This window comes from Haemaphysalis longicornis, unplaced genomic scaffold (assembly GCF_048455015.1).
Source record: "Haemaphysalis longicornis isolate Haplotype H1 unplaced genomic scaffold, Haemaphysalis longicornis Haplotype H1 scaffold_13, whole genome shotgun sequence".
NCBI classification, from domain to species: Eukaryota; Metazoa; Arthropoda; class Arachnida; order Ixodida; family Ixodidae; genus Haemaphysalis; species Haemaphysalis longicornis.
The window spans coordinates 89,186,917-89,205,515 of NW_027526233.1; the positions used below are offsets into that span (position 1 = coordinate 89,186,917).

The following is an 18,599-nucleotide window of genomic DNA, read 5'->3' on the forward strand; positions in this document are numbered from 1 at the left end:
TTGAAGATGGTGCACTGAAGCACCAATCATGTACAGATTCGAATCACGTACATGTATGCGGGTTTTTTTGTTCCCTTTTGGTATTAACCCAGTTGAAGCCTAGCGTGTCTTCAGTCTTTTCCTTCTTTGCGAGAAGTGTGAGTCTATTGGAGAGTGAGATGCCATTAGGGTTTAGGGATGGAGTGACGTGGAGGGTTGGGAAAGGGCAGTTTTGGGGAAAAGGGATCGGGGTGCAAGCTTGTTCTTGGGAGCCGTTGCGTGCATTGATTGGCAGGTTGGGGGTGGTCTTCATTTGGAGGGGTGGGGAGAGCTTTTGATGAGGCTGCCAACAGAGCCTTGAGAGCTGGGAACAGTTATGGAGTAGGTGGCAAAAGATGCTTCAGAGTGGAAAGAAGAAAGGAGATGTTAGGCTAGCGTGGCTTCACTTTTTTGTTTGACAGTTATAAGGTTTCACACGCACCAAGAAAAACTAGTTCGTGTAAAATCTCGACTAAGCTTCCCGACGTTGGTCAGAGCCCTCTCTCCAACTTCTCCCCAACTTGAAATTTCAGTGCACAATCCCCCCCTTCTTTCTCCGAAGCTGTCATTGCTTTGACAGTTGCGGGAGTTCAAGCGAATGAAATTTGCATTGGAAGGCTTTTTATAATCAAGCTGTTCACTCGCCTCTGTTGGTGTATTTCGCGCCATGTCGGTAGCAAGTTCTCTTCAAGAGGGCACTGTGCCAGTTTTGTGAGTTCTAGCCTGTTAAGTCACGTCAGCATAATCACGTTTCAACATCTCTGGGATCAATCCCCTGCCAGGTGTTAATGAAAAATAATGCAGTGTGCACCAGCTCTCTTGAAACTGAGCTCTCCCGTTTAGGTCCAGACCATTCATGTCTCAGTTTATACAGGTGATGGAGAGGAGGGTGGTTGGGTTGGGACGTTAAGTTACTCGGAAAGCAGGTTTGAAAAATTTTGTAGGCAGTGCTCTTTCGTTGTCTTTTTTTTTTACTTTTGACCTTAATGAAAAACAAATTGGGTAAGATAGAAACTATTGGTATTGATCTTGTGGTTTGCTGCTTTTTCAACAAATTACGAACAAGCGTGTGGTGATGGCCAGTGATTCACAAACTGCTGAGAAGTCTGCATTTGGGCGTGTGTGTTTCCTTTTTTTTTTTTTTTTTTTGTAGGTAACAAAGTTTAGTAATTTCGGAAACCCTGTCGTAGAAGGTTTTAAGCAAAAGAGAGGTTTAATATCTGAGGCACGCTTTATTTCTTGAGACCGCTCGATGTGGCAATGTTTTCTGGAATTGTTGACCGATATAAAAATGGGCAGCTGGATTTACCATAAAGAAATAAACTCTGTGTTTGATGCAATTAACAAAAGTGCGGGAAAAAAAACTAATAGTGTGCCTACACAATAGATGAACACTTTTCTCATTGGCTTTAATGGCAACTGGTCAGTGCAGAAGTAGCACTCTAGAGCCCAAACTGGGGTCGTTGGGACATTTGCTATATAGACCGCATTTTTTGTTCTTCAATCAGTTGGCAAGAGATGGACGTTGATTTCGAAGCTCCCAAAGCGTTTGTGTGCAGGTTTTCTGGTATGTACAAAGCTGGTACGCCAGAGTGGAAAGGGGCTGCGCATTTTGTGTGCTGCATGCAGCAGGTTATGAAAGAGGCTTCATGCATTATTTGCAAAGAAGGCTACGTTGCCTGACAGCGTTGCCTTCATTCATGTGCAGCCGAGGAAGGCAGTGCAGAGTCGATACGATATTTCCGCAAGCAGAAAAACTAAAAGCTGTGTCTACCCCTTAGTGGCTCCTGCACACGTTGACGTCGGCCGCAGTGCAGCTCTTGCAGTTTCGGGGGAACGGTTTGACCTGCGTTTGAGGGGCCGTGAACATGAAATACACAGGGTTCGCACAGGTCCTTGAAAACATTGAAAACCCTTCAATTTAAAAGTGCCTATTTCAAGGCCTGGAAAGTCCTGGAATTTTGAAATGGTCCTTGAAAACCCTTGATTTTTCTGGAGAGAATCAATGGCCCTGTCTTTTCACGAGAATTTGAAGAGCTTGTCGTGGATTTGAGGCATTAACAAAGGTAAAGAAACATTGTAACAGTCAAATTTCAGTGTACTGCGTGAAAGTGCAACAAGTTTGGTGAATTTTCATTATTACGAGGCAGCATTGCGAGCAGGCACTTCTCAATCCAATCCATGTCATGATTCAATTCAGCGAAAGCCGGCTTCTGTTCTCTATCTTGCATCTTCCATCTAGTCTCTGGACGCTCGCTCATATCATGTTTGCTGTGCCTCATACGCTTCATCTGCGTTTGGTCTCGCGTGCGAATGGTGGACGTGTACATAGTTTGTCCTGCCTTGCAGCAACACTCGCTGATTTAATTTCAGCTGATACTCTCGCTGACAAAGCAGGAGATGCAGGCAGGCTTAACTAAGTTTTGAAATCGGACAGCCTGAGCAAAACAGCAAGAAAAAAGAAAAACACCAATCATGAAACAAAAAAAGGTGGGGGAGCATTCATGAATCCGTTAGCACGTATCTAAATGTGCACTAATGTGCTTAGGTATTGTGCAAGAAAAAAAACTTTTGCATTGTGTTGAAAAAGTTATAAATAATCTCAGATAAAACATTAGATCGGGACCTTGAAAATGTGTTTTCTGGACCCTAAAAGTCCTTGAAAACCACTGCATTTTGGCTTTTGAAGCCTGTACGAACCCTGAATACAACTTTGTTAAATTTGAACGAACGAGCCTTTGGCAACTCACTTAGCTCCATTTTAGCCATTGGAGGCGTTAAACGGGGGGAAAAAAAAGCTCTGAGAAATACTGAAAAGATTTGAAATTTCGTGCCACCGTTTTGCGTGCTTTCCTTCATACATTTGCATTTTTTGTTTGGAGTTTGCATTAAAACTGGAACTGTCGTCGCTGGGACAAGGGAGTCTTTCTAGTCAACCAAACTTGCACTTTTTCTTCGCAGTCTCTTTAAAGCAGGGGTCGAGGTGCCACTCTTTTCATGAAAAGCCAAACAAGCGTGTCGCTTGTCTTTTGCGATGGAGTCACGTTCAGGGCACTCCGTGCGCACTGACAACTGGTCCAAGGCTGCATAAAACTTGGAAAAAGAAAAAGAAAAGAAAGGGAAAATGGTGGCAATTTTACCAGTGCCCGTAACGAGGTACCAAGGACTAGGCATTTCACGGTTATAGCGCGAAATGCAGCTGGGAGCAATGATCTATGTGCACTACGTTGCCGGCAGAGCTAGCTGGAAAGCACACATTATGCGGCGAAGTTGCCTGCAAATTGGGAGTTAAGGCACCGCTCATTCAGCAGAGCGTATTTTTGAAGCTGACAAAGCGATGTGGCGATTTATGTGCACTGCATGGGATGTGTCGTTTGTGTGGGGAGTTGGGCAGTCGTACCGTAGTTCTGTGCCACACTTTTCGCATATTCGCAGAACTTGGGCTTGCAGTGTTGCATTTCCAGTTGCATGTTTTGTGAGACAAGAAGAACTGAGGAAAGGAGGGGACGCTGGATGGCTGACTTCTAGCCAGCCCTAGAAAAGGCAGTGGCTGACTCGTACACTTTCGTACAGTGGTAACCGGACAGGAATGTGGCGCTAGTAGTGTCAGCGTCGACTCCAAGGCATCGCTTGCACTTTGATGGATAGTCGTGGGCCCAAATGGCGTATATGATCAAAACGTGGCTACGGCTGTGCATATTGGGTGTTCTTACCAGAAAATATTGACTGCGCAGTTCACTATTTCTAAATTGCTCCGTGCACAAAAAAATTCACTTCCCAAAAACTGGCATTGAAGAAACTAACTTAACAGCGCGTTTAGATAAAAAGCAGATGCAGAGTCGAGGAGGTTTGCAGAGTATGTTTGGCATTTGCAACTGAGTACAACAGGATGTGTACTTCTTTAAAAGAAACACTATTTGTGAAAGCTTCCGCGATTGTAGTTTTCGTTATTAAAAAAAAGTTTTGTGCTCCTTAGAAAGGAAGGAACCGATTACCTCTGGAGAAGTCATTCTAGCCGGAATTAGTGAAATTCATGAAGCTGTGTTCCTATCGACCACTGGTACTACTGTCTCGAGTTTGCACAAAAAGTGTGGCTGTTTCAAGCCGTTCGCAACCTTCATCGCAACGTATTTTTGAATGTTTCTTCCGAAACCCCGTGTAGGCAAAAGGGTTCACACAAGACCGGGACGAAAACATGGTACTTTTTGGGAAGCCATGGAGTGCCAATCCGAATCCACCATTATCCATCACGTCCATCACGGCAGGCTATCACAGCGCCAGATTCCTTTCTAGTTATTGTATGAAACTCTATGGGTTGGCATATATGGAGAGCCTTGCAAGACTGATTGTCGAATAGTGTTAGAAATTGTGTACAGTGACTCATTTATTTATTCATTTCTTTAGATACACAGTACTGCATGAAATGGAGGGGTTGCGTTGGAGGGAAAATACCGTATTTTCGCGTGTATAACCTGCACGAAAAATGCGAAAATTTTAGTGGTAAATTAGGGGCGCGGATTTATGCAGGGGCGGGTTATACGCGTGAAAACACGGTACTTGGTGCAGACGTGCAATCTCAACAAATAAAATAGTTGCAGCACGGACTTCTGTTTAAAAAAAAAGACGGAAAAAGGATGGCTAGCAATGCGGCATGCCAATTACGGCAGGAGAGGAATTTCCAGAAAAGGCGAAACAATTCCTTTCAGAGGCATATAAATGGCAATACAATTAAAAGAAAAAAGTGATGTCAACATGGATGCGAGTAGAATCCGTTGGCTGCAGGGTAGCAAGATCTAGCAGCCAGTATTTGTTCATGGAAAAAGGAAGAAAAAGTTTGAAAGCTTATCGTTGGTGAAATAACAGTGTTCAAGCTAATGCATGGGAAATGACAAGTTGAAACACGTTGGAGTGCGGCATGAATAGCGCATAGGACACCTGTAGGCAGTTTGGGGCGCATTACGCGAAGGGAGTGAAAAAGTGAATGCTAGCGGGCGGGGTGAGAACCACAAGATGTAACGTCTGGTCTTCCTGTCCAGAGTGGGAAAGCAGAACACTGAGCGCATTGCGGCAGGGTAGAACAAAGTACTAATTGGAGCTAACTGTGAACGCGGAGGCTGATGGTCTTGTAGCACAACTTGCCAGAACGAAGCTGTAGTGTGTCTTCTAGAAAAAGGCACACATTAGCTGTCCAACCATTAGGCCTGGAAACGTTTCCTCCCTTGCCACATGTTTTTGGGGCTTTCTTCTTGCAGTTCTAGTGGGGTGCATTCATGCATGAGGGGTGGAAATTTTTGGCTACGGAGGCCCGTGTTTTACTGTGCGTTCAAATTTTAGAGGTTTAGTGCACCAAAGCTGCATTTGGGCAGTGAGGCGCGCCGTCGTGGAGGGCTCCGGATTAATTTCGACCACCTGCTGGGTATTGGTATCTTTAATGTGTGCCAAAAATCTCGAACACGCAAAGGGCATTTCTGCTTTTCGCCTCCATCAGAAAAACGGCTGCAGCGGCCGGGAATCGAACCCGCAACGTACTTGGACTTGGCAGCGCAACGCCTAAGCCACTGAGCCACTGCCGTGTGTGGCCTTGTTCTCTAGGTAGACTGCGGCTGAGCTCCTTGTCTCTGTCAGTTCTTGTCAGGTTTCATGTCACAAGTAGTGTGCCAAGAACGTTCGACATGACAAAGCTTCGCTACACGCGCCCATTTGGGTTTCTCTTATCACGTGGGTGCAGCTGCATTGCTACCGTATTTATTCGAATATAAGGCGGGGTGTTTTTTTTCCCAAAACCTGTGGTCTCAAAGTCATACCCAGCCTTATATTCGAAACTTAGTATATATCTCTGACGTCTCCCTGTCTGTCTGTGTGTGTGTGTGTTGTGTGTCTGTGGGGGGCGTGTGTGTGTATATATAATTTTGCGATTTTATTTACTCTCCAAACTGCACCCTCGCCTCATAATCGTGACCGCCTTATAATCGAGTAAATGCGATACTTAGACGATTAGTCAGGGAACTGTGTTCTGATGCGGTTTTTCGTTCACATTTCGGAAGCAGCTTGTTCAGCAGTAGTAGCTTGCTGAGCTCCGATCACTGACGTAGGTTCATCGACAGGATCTTGGTGGCTAGCTGGTGTTTTCACATAATAGGAGGAATGTGTGAAAAGCAAGGGAGAGACGGAAAGGAGACACCACACGGCTGTGTATGGTGGCCTCTTTCCGTCTCTCCCTCGCTTTTTCGCACGTCTAAAGGCCTCAGCCTTAATTAAGGGGGCACATGGGTGTTTGGGACCGAAAAATTGCCCCCCAAAAAAAAGCATTTTTCAGGTACCACTTTTCTCTTGATTTGTGCAGTTTTTCCTCCGAAAATCCCATACGTGGAACAGTACCAGGTACTTCTAAATGCCGTAGAGGCCCCATTTCAACAAAAAAATAACAATTTCCCCATAATTCCCCACTTTTTCGCCACGAGTGGTACTTTGGTGATACGAAATTCTCGAGGGGTACATCCCAGCATGTGGGGCAGCTATGAAGATCATTTCTCTTGCACTGTGAAGCTGAATGCTTAACCCATGCAATATGGGAAGCAGGTTTTCCATTTTGTGTTTCAGTAGTTGTTTAATTAGCGTTATTTTTAATTGCTTACCAGGAGTAGTTCAAACCTAGAAGTCAGAATTGGTGTAAACTCGCATGTGATTACAAAACAAAAAAAAATACTGATTCCCATATTTCCTTCTACACAACTTCTACATAGCTTCCCACATTTCATTCTCCGCAACTATTCATGCCTTGCTGGTAATCTTTTGTTGAATAGTCTTTTTTTTTTTTCCTATTCTGAAGAGCAATCAAGTAAAACTTTTAATTAACTCAGAAACTAAATGCCTTTCATCAAAACTGATTAGATATTTGAAATCAGCTAAACAAACTCAACAACCTTGTAAAGTTTCATCAAGATTAGTTGAAAAACGTTTTTTTCAAAAGTTTTTCTTTTTTTTTTTTTAATACCAGTGTTCCCTCTCAGGCGCCCTAATCTGCGAAAAAGTGCTGTGGTTGCTGTCTTTGTCTGGTGAACAAAAAGGCTACTGCTACAAAGAGTAAACGAAAGAGATGTGATCCAACGGGATTCGAACCTAGGTCTCTCCACAGAAGCAGCCCAGAGCTCTAGCAACTGGGCTATCGCTGCACGTTGCCAGTGCAGGATAGATGGTGTTGTCGTCGTTGCTGTTCCCTTCTTGGTGGCGCATAGTGCACACTTTAGGGGATTGGCCAGCAGGGTTCGCACAGGTCCTTGAAAACCTTGAAAACCGCTGGATTTAGAAGTGTAAATTTCAAGGCCTGGAAAGTCCTAGAATTTTGAAAGGTTCCTTGAAAACCCTTGATTTTTTCAGGGAGAATCAATGGCCCGGTCTTTTCACAAGAATTTAAAGTGTTTGTCATGGATTTTAGGTGTTAACAAATGTAAAGAAACATTGTAACAATCAAGTTTCAGTGTATTGGGTGAAATTACAAGTTTGGTGGATTTTCATTATTACGAGGCAACATTGGGAGCAGGCACTTGTCAATCCAATCCATGTCAGGATACAATCCAGTAAAAGCCAGCTTCTGTTCTCTATCTTGCATCTAATCTAGTCTGTGGACGCTTGCTCATTGCATGGTTTCTGTGCCCCACACGCTCCATCTACGTTTGCTTTTACGTGCAAATGGTGGACAGGTACATAGTTCATCCTGCCTTGAAGCAACACTTGTTCGATTTAATTTCAGCTGATGCTCTTGCTGACAAAGCAGGAGATACAGGCAACATTAACTAAGTCTTGAAATCAAACAGCCTCAGCAAAACACCAAGAAAAAAGAAAAACCTCTATATACAAGCTATGCAATAAAAAATAAAGCTGGAGGAGCATTCATGAACCCGTAGCGCCTATCTAAATGTGCATTAATGTTCTTAGCTATTGTGCAATAAAAAACTTTTGCATTGTGTTGGAAAAGTTATAAATAATCCCAGATAAAACATTAGATGGGGACCTTGAAAATGTGTTTTCTGGTCCTTGAAAGTTCTTGAAAACCCGTGAATTTCTGCTTTTGAAGCCTGTACGAACCCTGTGAGTGTATTTTAACATTCTGAGCGAAATATGCAGTCAGTTTTCGTCTACGCGGTCAGAGGTGTGTAACATGTTATGGCTTTCCATTTCGGGCAATTTTCTCATTATCTACCTGTGAAACACTCAAGTACTTTTTGTCCCTGTGTGCTCTGCTCTAGGGGGACCAGGGAGTGCAACTACTATACCACTGCAGTGATTGTTTTTGCAATTGCTGTAAACTCATTAAATGCCAGGTCATCAACTACCAAAGTTTTCATAAAATGAACAGCATAGAAAATTGTGCCAGCAAAAAGAAATTCTATATTGTTGTGGTTTTATTGCACTGTTCTGTTCATGAGCTTTCTAATGCAGCAAAAAAAATGATGCAAATTGAACCAGTACATCCCGAGATATTGTACCCGACAGTTGACCTTGCGGGAAAAAAGTTGGTCCTGAGAAAACAAGGCACAAAGTTTGGAAGCATATGTGAAAATGGTCATTTAGGGGACTTCAAAGAGTGACAGCTGTGTAGAAGGTTAGTACACGGCTATAATATTTTGCAGGCACATTCTTTGAAGGCTCTACACTGCAAATAAAATTAATACTGAAAATGGATTTTTGGCAAATTTTTGATCCTGAATTTTCTTTTCGATCCTTCGACCCAACTGCCAGTTGTGTCTTTGGGGCTGAAAAACGGTCAAAAAATGCATTTTCGGAAACATGGCATTTTCAGCCTCCACGGCCATTTTTCTATCAGTCTGTAAATTTCCTCATCAAAAGGAACCGTATTTTGTTGTTATTATGTTATAATAGCATTTTAAAGTGCACTCTACAGCTCAGTTAGCGCAGAATTCGATGGTGAAACGGCACTTTTCTTGCAATGCAAAGCTAGCATTTCTTTCTCGGATATCTCGGCACGCAGAGCAGGTACAACTGTAACTCTTTTTGCTTCTGATACCGAAATGTGTGGAGAATACAATGTCGGAAACAAATTTTTCAAATGGAGACTTTGGAAAATTATTATTGCGTTCAATTGGCACCACCCGCGATCCATTTCTGGCACAGCGCGGGAGAAGCGAAGTTCACTGTGTTGTAAAACGACCAAAAATAGCTGAATCAAAAAAGTTCTTCCAACGTTGTATTCTTTAGTCATTTGACTGCCTAGCCACGTGGTGATTGCCATTCTGTATGGAGCGGTTATTTTGTAACTGTGACCCAAAATAATGGCAATTAATCATCAATTAGCTCAAATTGTAATCAACTTACAGAAAATCTCATGGCAGATTTGAAATCAGCACAAAAAGCTCTTTAATTCAGTGCAGTTTCGTTAAAATTGGTTGGTAAATAAAAAAAATAGCTCTAAGACCAGTGTCCCCCCTTAAGACGAAGAAAAGAAAGCAAGGGCGTTAGTGCGATGTGGCTGTATAGAAGGGGTGACCGAGTTTTACCAGGCTTTGGCCCTCAAAGCATGTAAGCAGACGTACGTGCCCTAAAGAGTTGTTATTCCATTGCTGGTGTGGTGGTCGCGTATCCTTGGCGCGTATGCGATTCCACTGATATCAACCCCTGCCCTGTTTCCTTGAGGTTGTAGCACTCAGCAGGAAGAGTGGGTTTGCGCGACGCTGACCTCACTTTGCCCCTCCAGGCCTGGGCAGGGACCCCTGTGGAGAGCAGAGCGAGTGCGCTGGACACGGGCCCTGCCGAAATGGAGTCCAGTGCTCCACCTTGCACGGACGTCGAGATGGCGCCATGGTCAGTGGACCAACCTTGTTCGCTTGCTTCTGGGGCTCACTGTCGTGGCTGGTTGTTCGTCGCGACTGCTTGGGTACCAGTTAGGTTTTCTTTAACTCTTAATGGTTAGGTCTCGAGCCTGCTTCTTGCCTACTTTAGCATTGAAGTGTCCCGTAACTATGGTATACTACGTCTTTCACATTATTCCACATCTTTATAGAAGCGTTCATCTAGCTAGTTGTGATAGTTGAATGTGGGCGCGTAGCCCTGTACCATTTTCAGTTTGTACCTCTTATTAGGCCTAATTACAAGACCGGCTACCCTTTCCTTAATGTTATAGTATTCGTCTACATTAATCGAGAATACCTCAGTAACCTGAGATTTGCTGATGACGTTGCCTTGCTAAGTAACTCGGGGGACGAATTGCAGAGCATGCTTACCGCACTGGACGAACAGAGTAGAACCGTGGGCCTGAAAATAATATGCAGAAAACCAAAGTAATGATCAATAATCTCGGGACAGCACAGCAGTTTGGGTTAGGTGGCGAGGCCGTTGAAGTGGTAAGTGAATATGTCTACTTAGGCCAAGTTGTGACCCCGGATCCCAACCATGACGCAGATATAATTAGAAGGATAAGAATGGGGTGGAGTGCATTCGGCAGGCATTCTCAGATAATGAATAGCAGCCTACCATTGTCCCCGAAAAATAAAGTGTGCAACAGCTGTATCTTATAACCGATACTCACCTATGGGGCAGAAACTTGGAGGCTGGCTAAGAGGGTTCAACTTAAATTGAGGATGACTCGGCGAGCAGCGGAACAGAAGACGATAGGTGTAACATTAAGGGACAAGAAGAGAGCAGAGTGGGTCAGGGAACAAACGCGTATTAAGGACATATTAGTAGAAAGTGAGAAGAAGAAATGGACGTGGGCAGGGCATGTAATGCGAAGGCAAGATAACCGCTGGTCATTAAGGGTAACAGAGTGGATCCCTAGAGAAGGCAAGCGTTGTAGGGGGCGGCAGAAAGTTAGATGGGCAGATGAGATCAAGAAGTTTGCTGGGATAAATTGGTCGCAGTTGGCACAGGACCGGGGTAATTGGAAATTAATGGGAGAGGACTTTGCCCTGCAGTGGGCGTAGACAGGCTGGCGATGATGATGAAGAATAGTGCAACAAGGGTCTGAGTGATTGATTGATTCGTCCATCTGTGCAGTGATTGATTGATTCGTCCATTGACCATCTGTGGCTTCTGTTCAAAAAAGAGGGAACGGCATGATAGGTGCCTGGCTGTGGGATGACCGACCGCATCTGCTTGGGTGCATTCTAGGGTTTACCTGCTGCTGTAGGCGTCAGCTGATGGGCCAATGTTGTGGGTGGTTGTTAGATGTTGCCGCGTCTGGGAAGAGTTGAAGCGACGGAGTGGGACGGTGGCTTTGGGGCTCCACTGTGTCTGAGGCGGCCTTGTCTGTTGAAATGTTGACGTTCAGAGTTTCGAGTTGTTTGTGTTGCTTGGTGCAGTGGTCCTTGATTGGGCGGGGGCGCAGCAGAGAGGTGTTGAAGCAACACGTCTTGGATATTCTGTCTGTCTTTCTTTTTTTCTTCCTGCCAAAGCCGAAATCGTGCGCTCCTTAAAGTCAGCTTGTTTGCACAACTCTGGGGCTGCGCTGGAAAGCCACGCGCGTGAAACGCATGCACGCAGCTGGTACGGGGTTGAGTTTGCCAGCGGGAACAGATTGCTGGGAGATCGCAGCATGCCCCGATGTCCTCTCTGGCCTTTCAATGCATTCTCGCCCCCTCAGTCTCGGCAGTGGAGAAAGGGGTCCCTGGCCTATCTGCAGCAGTGAGGCGGTGTTTCACTGAGAGTTCTTCAGCGTACACCATTTATGGACGAGCGTGGAACCTATGGGACAAAGACTGCACTTAGCCTAACATTTACCTAATAGCACAGAATTTTTTTTTTTCCAACCAATCTTGATGAAACTTATGGGCTTGTTCAGTTTTTCCAGCTGAATTCAAATATTCAGTTAGTTTTGGGGTAAGGCATTTAGTGCCCGAGATAATTAGAAATCTTTCTTGATTGTTCTTGAGAACAATGAAAAAAAACTAATCAATAAAAAATTACAAGCAAGGCCAGTATAGATACCAGAAGTTGTGTAGAAGGAAATGCGGGGAGCAGTTCTTTTGTTTTGTAATCACATACAAGTTTACATGAATTCGTACTTCTAGGTTTGAAGTAAGTTTGAAGTACTCCTTACCAATTAAAAAATAACACTAATTAACAACTACTGAAACACAGAATACAAAATCTGCTTCCCATATCGCAAGGTTTAATTAAACGTTCAGCTTCCTGCTGAAAGAAAAATTCTTTCTAGCTACACTACGCGCCTCTTGAGAAGTCCCTGAATGTCAAAAATATGCATTCCGAGAAAATGGCAAAAGACACAGCGGTGCTCCCGCTACTGTGGTCTGCCAGCCGTTCATACACGGGAAGCAAGGCCTCCTCACACATAGGGGGGGGGGGGGGGGGGCTGGTTGTGGTGGTGCTTGGGGGCTGGCACCCCCGTGGCCTTGGCAGCGTTCTGGCGGCACCACGAGTAAGGACCAGTGGGGCTGCTGTGGCTGGACACGGCATCGTTGGATGTCACGTGGCAGTACGTGGCCATCACAGCCCTGTACATGGCTGGCACGTCCCGTTTGTGGGACTTGATAGTCGAGCCGTAGTACGGGGGCAGTTCGTTGATCAGGTCACCGGTCAGCCGCCCCTACCCCTGAGCCTCGCAGAGCCAGCTGGCCTCCACTTTGGGAGGTTGCGCAGTTGCGGGCCCATCCTTTTTCGCACGTGGTTGGTGCGCTCCTCTTTGAGGAACTTAATGGGGGGACATGGCTCTTAAGACTATTTCTTTTAATTTTTCAATAAACGCTGTGAAACTTCTCAGTCTTGCTGCCTTTTTTTCTACTGCTTTCGAATGTGCCATTATTTTTTGAGTAAGTCAATCAGTTCCCGAGATAATTAGAGGTAATTAACCATCTTTGGAGGAACAATAGACACAACAGTGTTGGCCATAGGACTGTAATCTTTACATTTTCCAACACTATGAACCCTGGTGAGTGCAACAAGAGAATCGGTTGTTTGATGCACCGCTTGGAACTAGTTTTACAGCTCATTAGACTTCGGTGTTTGAAAAGGGCATTGCAGATGGTGCCTTGCCACTGCTGCCACCAAAGTTTAATAAGCTGTAAAAACTAGTTCCAAGCGGTGCATCAAACAACCGATTCTCTTGTTGCACTCACCAGGGTTCGTAGTGTTGGAAAATGTAAAGATTACAGTCCTATGGCCAACACTGTTGTGTCTATTGTTCCTCCAAAGATGGTTAATTACCTCTAATTATCTCGGGAACTGGTTGACTTACTCAAAAAATAATGGCACATTCGAAAGCAGTAGAAAAAAAGGCAGCAAGACTGACAAGTCTCACAGCGTTTATTGAAAAATTAAAAGAAATAGTCTTAAGAGCCATGTCCCCCCCCCCCCTTAATGAAACTATCTGAGAACACTGTGGTGTGCCTGGGCTTATAGGGCAGCCTCCACTCCCATCTCCCCAGCTTTTATGGGCACTGTTTCTGTGGCAGGGGGGCCTCGCTTTCCACTCTTCGTAGGAAGGGCCGCTCTCTTTGGGCGCCTGCTCGCAGCCGGCGCGAAATTAGGAGAGCACGACGTAATGGAGCACGAGCCCCACGAACAACTCGACCACTGGGCCGACTCCGATGTTTCCCGGGTTAATGTTGCCAAGGTCCAGCTCTGCGTACAGTTGCTAAACTGATCGTGTGCGTTCCGCGGTCACCTTCTGCGGTGCACGAACAGCTGCGGCCGTCAGCTTAGTCTTCGCGCAGCTCTGCCACGTTTGGTTGTGCCGGCCGTGCGAAGAAATTTTCATCGACGAAAACACGTCGTTGAATGCCGTTTGCTGCTTTCCAGTCGACTGCATGGCGCGCGCCCGACACATTGATGGGAAACTGCTTTGCTTCGCTCTCGCCGTCAACGCGCGGCGAGCTCTACCTTCCACATCGCACACGTCGTAGTCAGAGCCAGAGCAATATGGCGCCTGACTGCTCCAACAGCGGCGTGGAGCAGACAACAGACACTGCTTTCTTTTGGCCAATCGCATCGCGCTGTCTAGTCACATTGCGCTCGCTGGCAAATAGGAACGTGTAGTTTTGCTTTTTTTTTAGGAGGGGTAGGAGGGGGGGGGGGGGTGTTTTCTACTCTGCCACGGAGCGGGCAGGAACCGCAGTGGTGGGAAATTGAAGACCGAAATGTGCTCTTTCAAGTGAGATTGAGATCACTGCGATACCGCGCGTTGCGCAGCAGTGAGGAATTATAGAAAAATTGTTATTTTGGCGTCGGAATCTGGAAGAATCGGCCCTGTACGGTTTTTATAAGTAGCTGTTACTGCTCGAGTACCGACTTTTCGGAGGAAAAACTCGGCAAAGCAATGGAAAAAGACCTGTACACTTCAAAAATGATGCGTACGAAAACTGCATTTTTTGGCACTTTTTCGATCCCAAAGACCTGTGTGCCCCCTTAATGAAATATTGCTTGCTTTTTCAAATTAGGAACTGTTAAATTACCTAATGTGTACTCCTGTTTTCATGGTTGTCTTTTTGATGCCTTCCTTGGCCTTGTTTGCCTCCAGCATGGAGAGTGCCTGTGGGGAGTTTCGCAACTGGCGGGCATCGAGTAACTCTGATTCCACTCTGACGGCCTTGTGACAATGTGATGCCTTTTGTTTTCGCGCGCTGAGCCCCTTGTTACTTTACGTCGCTTAGCCCTTGACTGTGGATCCGAAGGAGTTGGTTGACTTGTGGAGGTTGCTTGGATCTTTGCACTTGGTTCATTGTGAGTGTGAGGCCAGTGTCCTCACACTAGGCAGTGTAGGCAGATGTGCTTCCCACAAGCATGCGCCCCATCAGCTGCGAACAACCCACCACACCGCGTGCAGGCAGATGAGCCCAAGGCTCTACTTCCCTCAGTGTTCATGCATAACCAGCGGGGCCCTGTGTGGGTACAAGCACACACGGCATCCACCCTTGTTTACGGAGGAACACCACTGAATGCGGAACACTTCACTGGACCACACAATCACAGGTCTGGTCTTCGAGGCCTCCGGATCAGTCTTCCAAAACCCAGGGACACTAACGGGCAAACTTAAGGCTGTGACTGGGGTGAAGCCAAGGCAGTCTGCGTGGGAGAAAGTAGCTCTCCCCGTCCTGCATTAGTGTCGCTACCGGATGGCTCGTCTTGAGATTCTGTGGCGGCAGAATCGACAGGACCCTCAGACATTGGGACGAGGTGTAGCCGATTACGTTGGATCAACTCCCTTCGGGCTCTCCACAATGTAAGACCAGGGACAGAGCTGGGGGTCGGAGCCGTCACTGGGGTGGGAGCAGTCGAAGGGCTATTTATGTCGCCCACCTAGGTGCTCGCCAAATTTGAGAGAGGGTGTTGTGGCAGAACCACATGTCTCCTGGAGTTTGAAGGCCAGGGCCTGCTTCCTTCCATTGACTTGGTCACCCAGGTTGAAGGACCGAGATGAGGGCCACTTTGGCTCGAGCTGCTGGCCTGTCTTGGGCACTCTGGTTTGAGAAGTGTGTGCAGGGCTCGCGCCGTTGACGCCGGGAGTGTACCTGTAGGCGAGCAGTGCCGAGCAAGGATCATCCGCCTTATGCGGCAGGTCCCTGACGGTCCGCACCATCCTCTCCAGTTTGCCGTTGGAATGTGGGAACCAGGGGCTGCTGGGGGCATGCTCGAATCCCTAAGCCTGTGCGAATGTAGAAAAAAAAGTCTTTGGGTGACACCTGTGGACTGTTCTTGCTGCGAGCCACCCTCGGGATGTCACGGCGTGCAAAGATGGTCTTAACAGCTGCAGTGACAGCCAGTGCTGTGGTGAAGCGCAGACGGACGACTTCAGCGAAACGTGACTGCTAGTTGACCAGCAAAACGTAGTGCTGACCCTTCGGGTGGAAACGGTCCAGTCCGACCTCCCGCCAGGGAAGACTTGGAGTCTGAGAACTCGTGTTTCAGCACGCTTGGCACAGTTAGAGACCAGAGTCTCGGATGTGGCTGTTGACCCCCGGCCACCACCGTACCGACTCTCGAGCAGTGGCTTTGAATCGGTCAATACCTTGGTGCCCATCGGGAATGAGATCAAGCATTGAACGCTGCCGAGTTGGCGGCACTGCAATACGGACTCCTTTCAGGAATAGCCCCTCGCAGACTCCCCGACACTGCCAGTGCTTCTTGACATGAAGCGGCAGCTTTTACTGCCTAGGCAGTCCTTGGTGCAGTAAGTAACTTGTTCACTTCGTCGTGCATCAGCGGTGGGTCACGGTCTGTGCTCCTTCTACGCGGCAGTGAAGTTACAAGCATGCATTTGCTTGCGGATGCGATGAGTTCCTCACACTTGAATGCAGAGAGACATTTCTTGTTGCATGGGGTTATAAGTGGCCAGAAGAATACTTCTCCGGTGTTAAACGCAACGACCCACCCGTGACCGTTGACAAACTCGATGAAAATGTCTTCCTGCTGCGTGCAGTGTGACCCACTGGTGACCCACGCTCGAGAACGCTCTGTGATATGCTGCCGTCTGAGGTTTGAAAAGGCAATCAATATGTATGCGTATGCATATTTATTGCACCGGACCATGATGAAATTTCGGGAAGAATTGGCGAGTGCATTGTTCGCCCCTCATTGCGAGAAAGTTGAGCTGAGAAAGTTGAAAGGGAATTTGTGGAAGTCCACATGATCGAAAACACTGAAAGTTTGGTATGCAGCAGTCCAAGCGACGCTGGGTGAAAGCGAAAAAAAGGGACCAGTTTTTGGGCACAATGCCCTCTGGAGCCGTTGATGTGTTTGTCGGGCTTTAATGCACAGATTAAGTAAGCTATGAAGCAAGCAAGCTTCAGGTGCTATATGCGTACACGTTTTAAACTACAGAGCATAGTTAATTTTCCCACTAAAGGTCGGATTTCTTCAAAACAATAGATATTTCTGTCACGGAAACTGAATTCCTGTGCTTTCTGGTGCCAGGCACTTTGGAATTCGGCTTAGGTATTTGCGAAAAACTCCCAAAATAGCTTTGCATCTTTGAAATAGCTTTGCATCTTTGCATCTTTGACCCACTTGGGAGATGGGCCGAATGGCTCGCGGGTGGGTCACTCCGCTCGTGAAACGAGACGTCAAGAAAGCATGCCGCAGCTAACGTGTTAAGTAGGCACACTGGTCTTAAAACAACTTCTTTTAATTTTCAAGTAAACTTTGTGAAACTTGTCAGTCTTGCTGCATTTTCCCTCACTGATTTCAAATAGGCCATTATTTTTTCAGCTGGCCTGTTAGTTCCCAAGATAATTAGTTTGCCTCTAATTCGCCTCTAATTCGCCTCTTAGTTCACCTCTAATTCGCCATTTTTGGAGGTACATTCGACAGAAGAGTGTTGGCCATAAAACTATAATCTTTATACTGTCCAATACTGTGAACCCTGGTGAATGCAATAATTGAAGCAGGTTTTTCGATGCATAGCTTAGAACTAATTTTACAGCTCATTGAACTTTGGTGTTTGAAATGGGCATTCGAAATGGTTCCTTGCCCTTGGTGCCACCAAAGTTTAATGAGCAGTAAAATTAGTTCCAAGTGATGCATCGAAAAACTGATTCTTTTATTGCTACTACCACGGTTCACAGTTTTGGAAAGTATAAAGATTACAGTTCTATGACGAACACTTTTTTGTCTATTGTACCTCCAAAAATAGCTAATTATCTCTACTAATTATGAAGGGAACTAATTGGCCAGCTGAAAAAAGAAGGCCATATTCGAAATCAGTGCGAAAAAAGCACCAAGACTGACAAGTTTCACAGAGTTTACTTGAAAATTAAAAGAAGTTTTTTTAGGACCAGTGGCCCCACTTAAGCAGACGGTTCCACTCACGACCAGTGGCCTGGGCATGGCAGAGCTTGTATTATTTCCATGTGGAGAACCTGGTACTGAAAACGTACGGGCTGTAGTTGAAAGCGCTGAATCCGCGAAGGCAGCAAGTCGACATCCATGGCCTCCATGAGCGCTAGCAGTGGCTGGTGATGTGTTTCAACGAAGACGCTTAGACAGAGGACCTTCTCTTCAAAACGGAGCACAGCCCGGCATGCGTCCACAGCCTGGCTGTCAGTCTCGCCGTATCGACTTTCCGTTGGTGCGGGTGACCGCGACGCAAAGGCAACTGGTCGACACTAACCAGACGGCCGCTGCTGTTGTAGCAGGACGGCCCCAAGGCCGGAGGAGCTGGCACCTGATGGTGTCATTTTATGCGTGGGCCACGCAAAGGTCAGAGCAGAGCTTCTCTCTGAGCTTGGCAAAGGCAGACGGGTGAACATGGCCCCAAGTTTGCTCAGACCCCTTTGTCAGCAAAGCTCGTATCAGCGCTGCAGTTTCTGGTGTCTGAGGCAGAAAGCATCTGACGTGGTTGAACCCGCCGCGTTCAACCACGTGGCTAAGGCTAAGGCGTTGCGCTGCTGAGCGCGATGTGACGAGTTCGTTTCCCGGCCGCCGCGGCTGCTTTTCTGATGGAGGCGAAAAGCAAAAACGGCCGTGTGCTCGAGATTTGGACGCACGTTAAGGATCCCCCCCCCCAGGTGGTCAAAATTAATCCGGAGCCTTCCACTACGGCGTGCCTCATCGCCTGCGTTGCGTCGGCACGTTAAACCCTACGATCAATCAGTCAAATCAATCTGACGTGGTTG

The 18,599-nt window shown here is 46.5% G+C and overlaps 1 protein-coding gene across 2 annotated transcripts in view; it reads left to right on the forward strand.

Moving 5' to 3' along the window:
• LOC144164382 (uncharacterized) overlaps window positions 1–18,599 on the forward strand; it is a 44,084-nt gene that overhangs the window by 13,540 nt on the left and 11,945 nt on the right. For both annotated transcript variants that reach the window (XM_077694904.1, XM_077694905.1), the window contains exon 3: window positions 9,731–9,837. In XM_077694904.1, coding sequence (XP_077551030.1) covers window positions 9,791–9,837 — 47 coding nt within the window. In that variant the 5' untranslated portion in view covers window positions 9,731–9,790. The remainder of the gene's footprint in view (window positions 1–9,730; window positions 9,838–18,599) is intronic.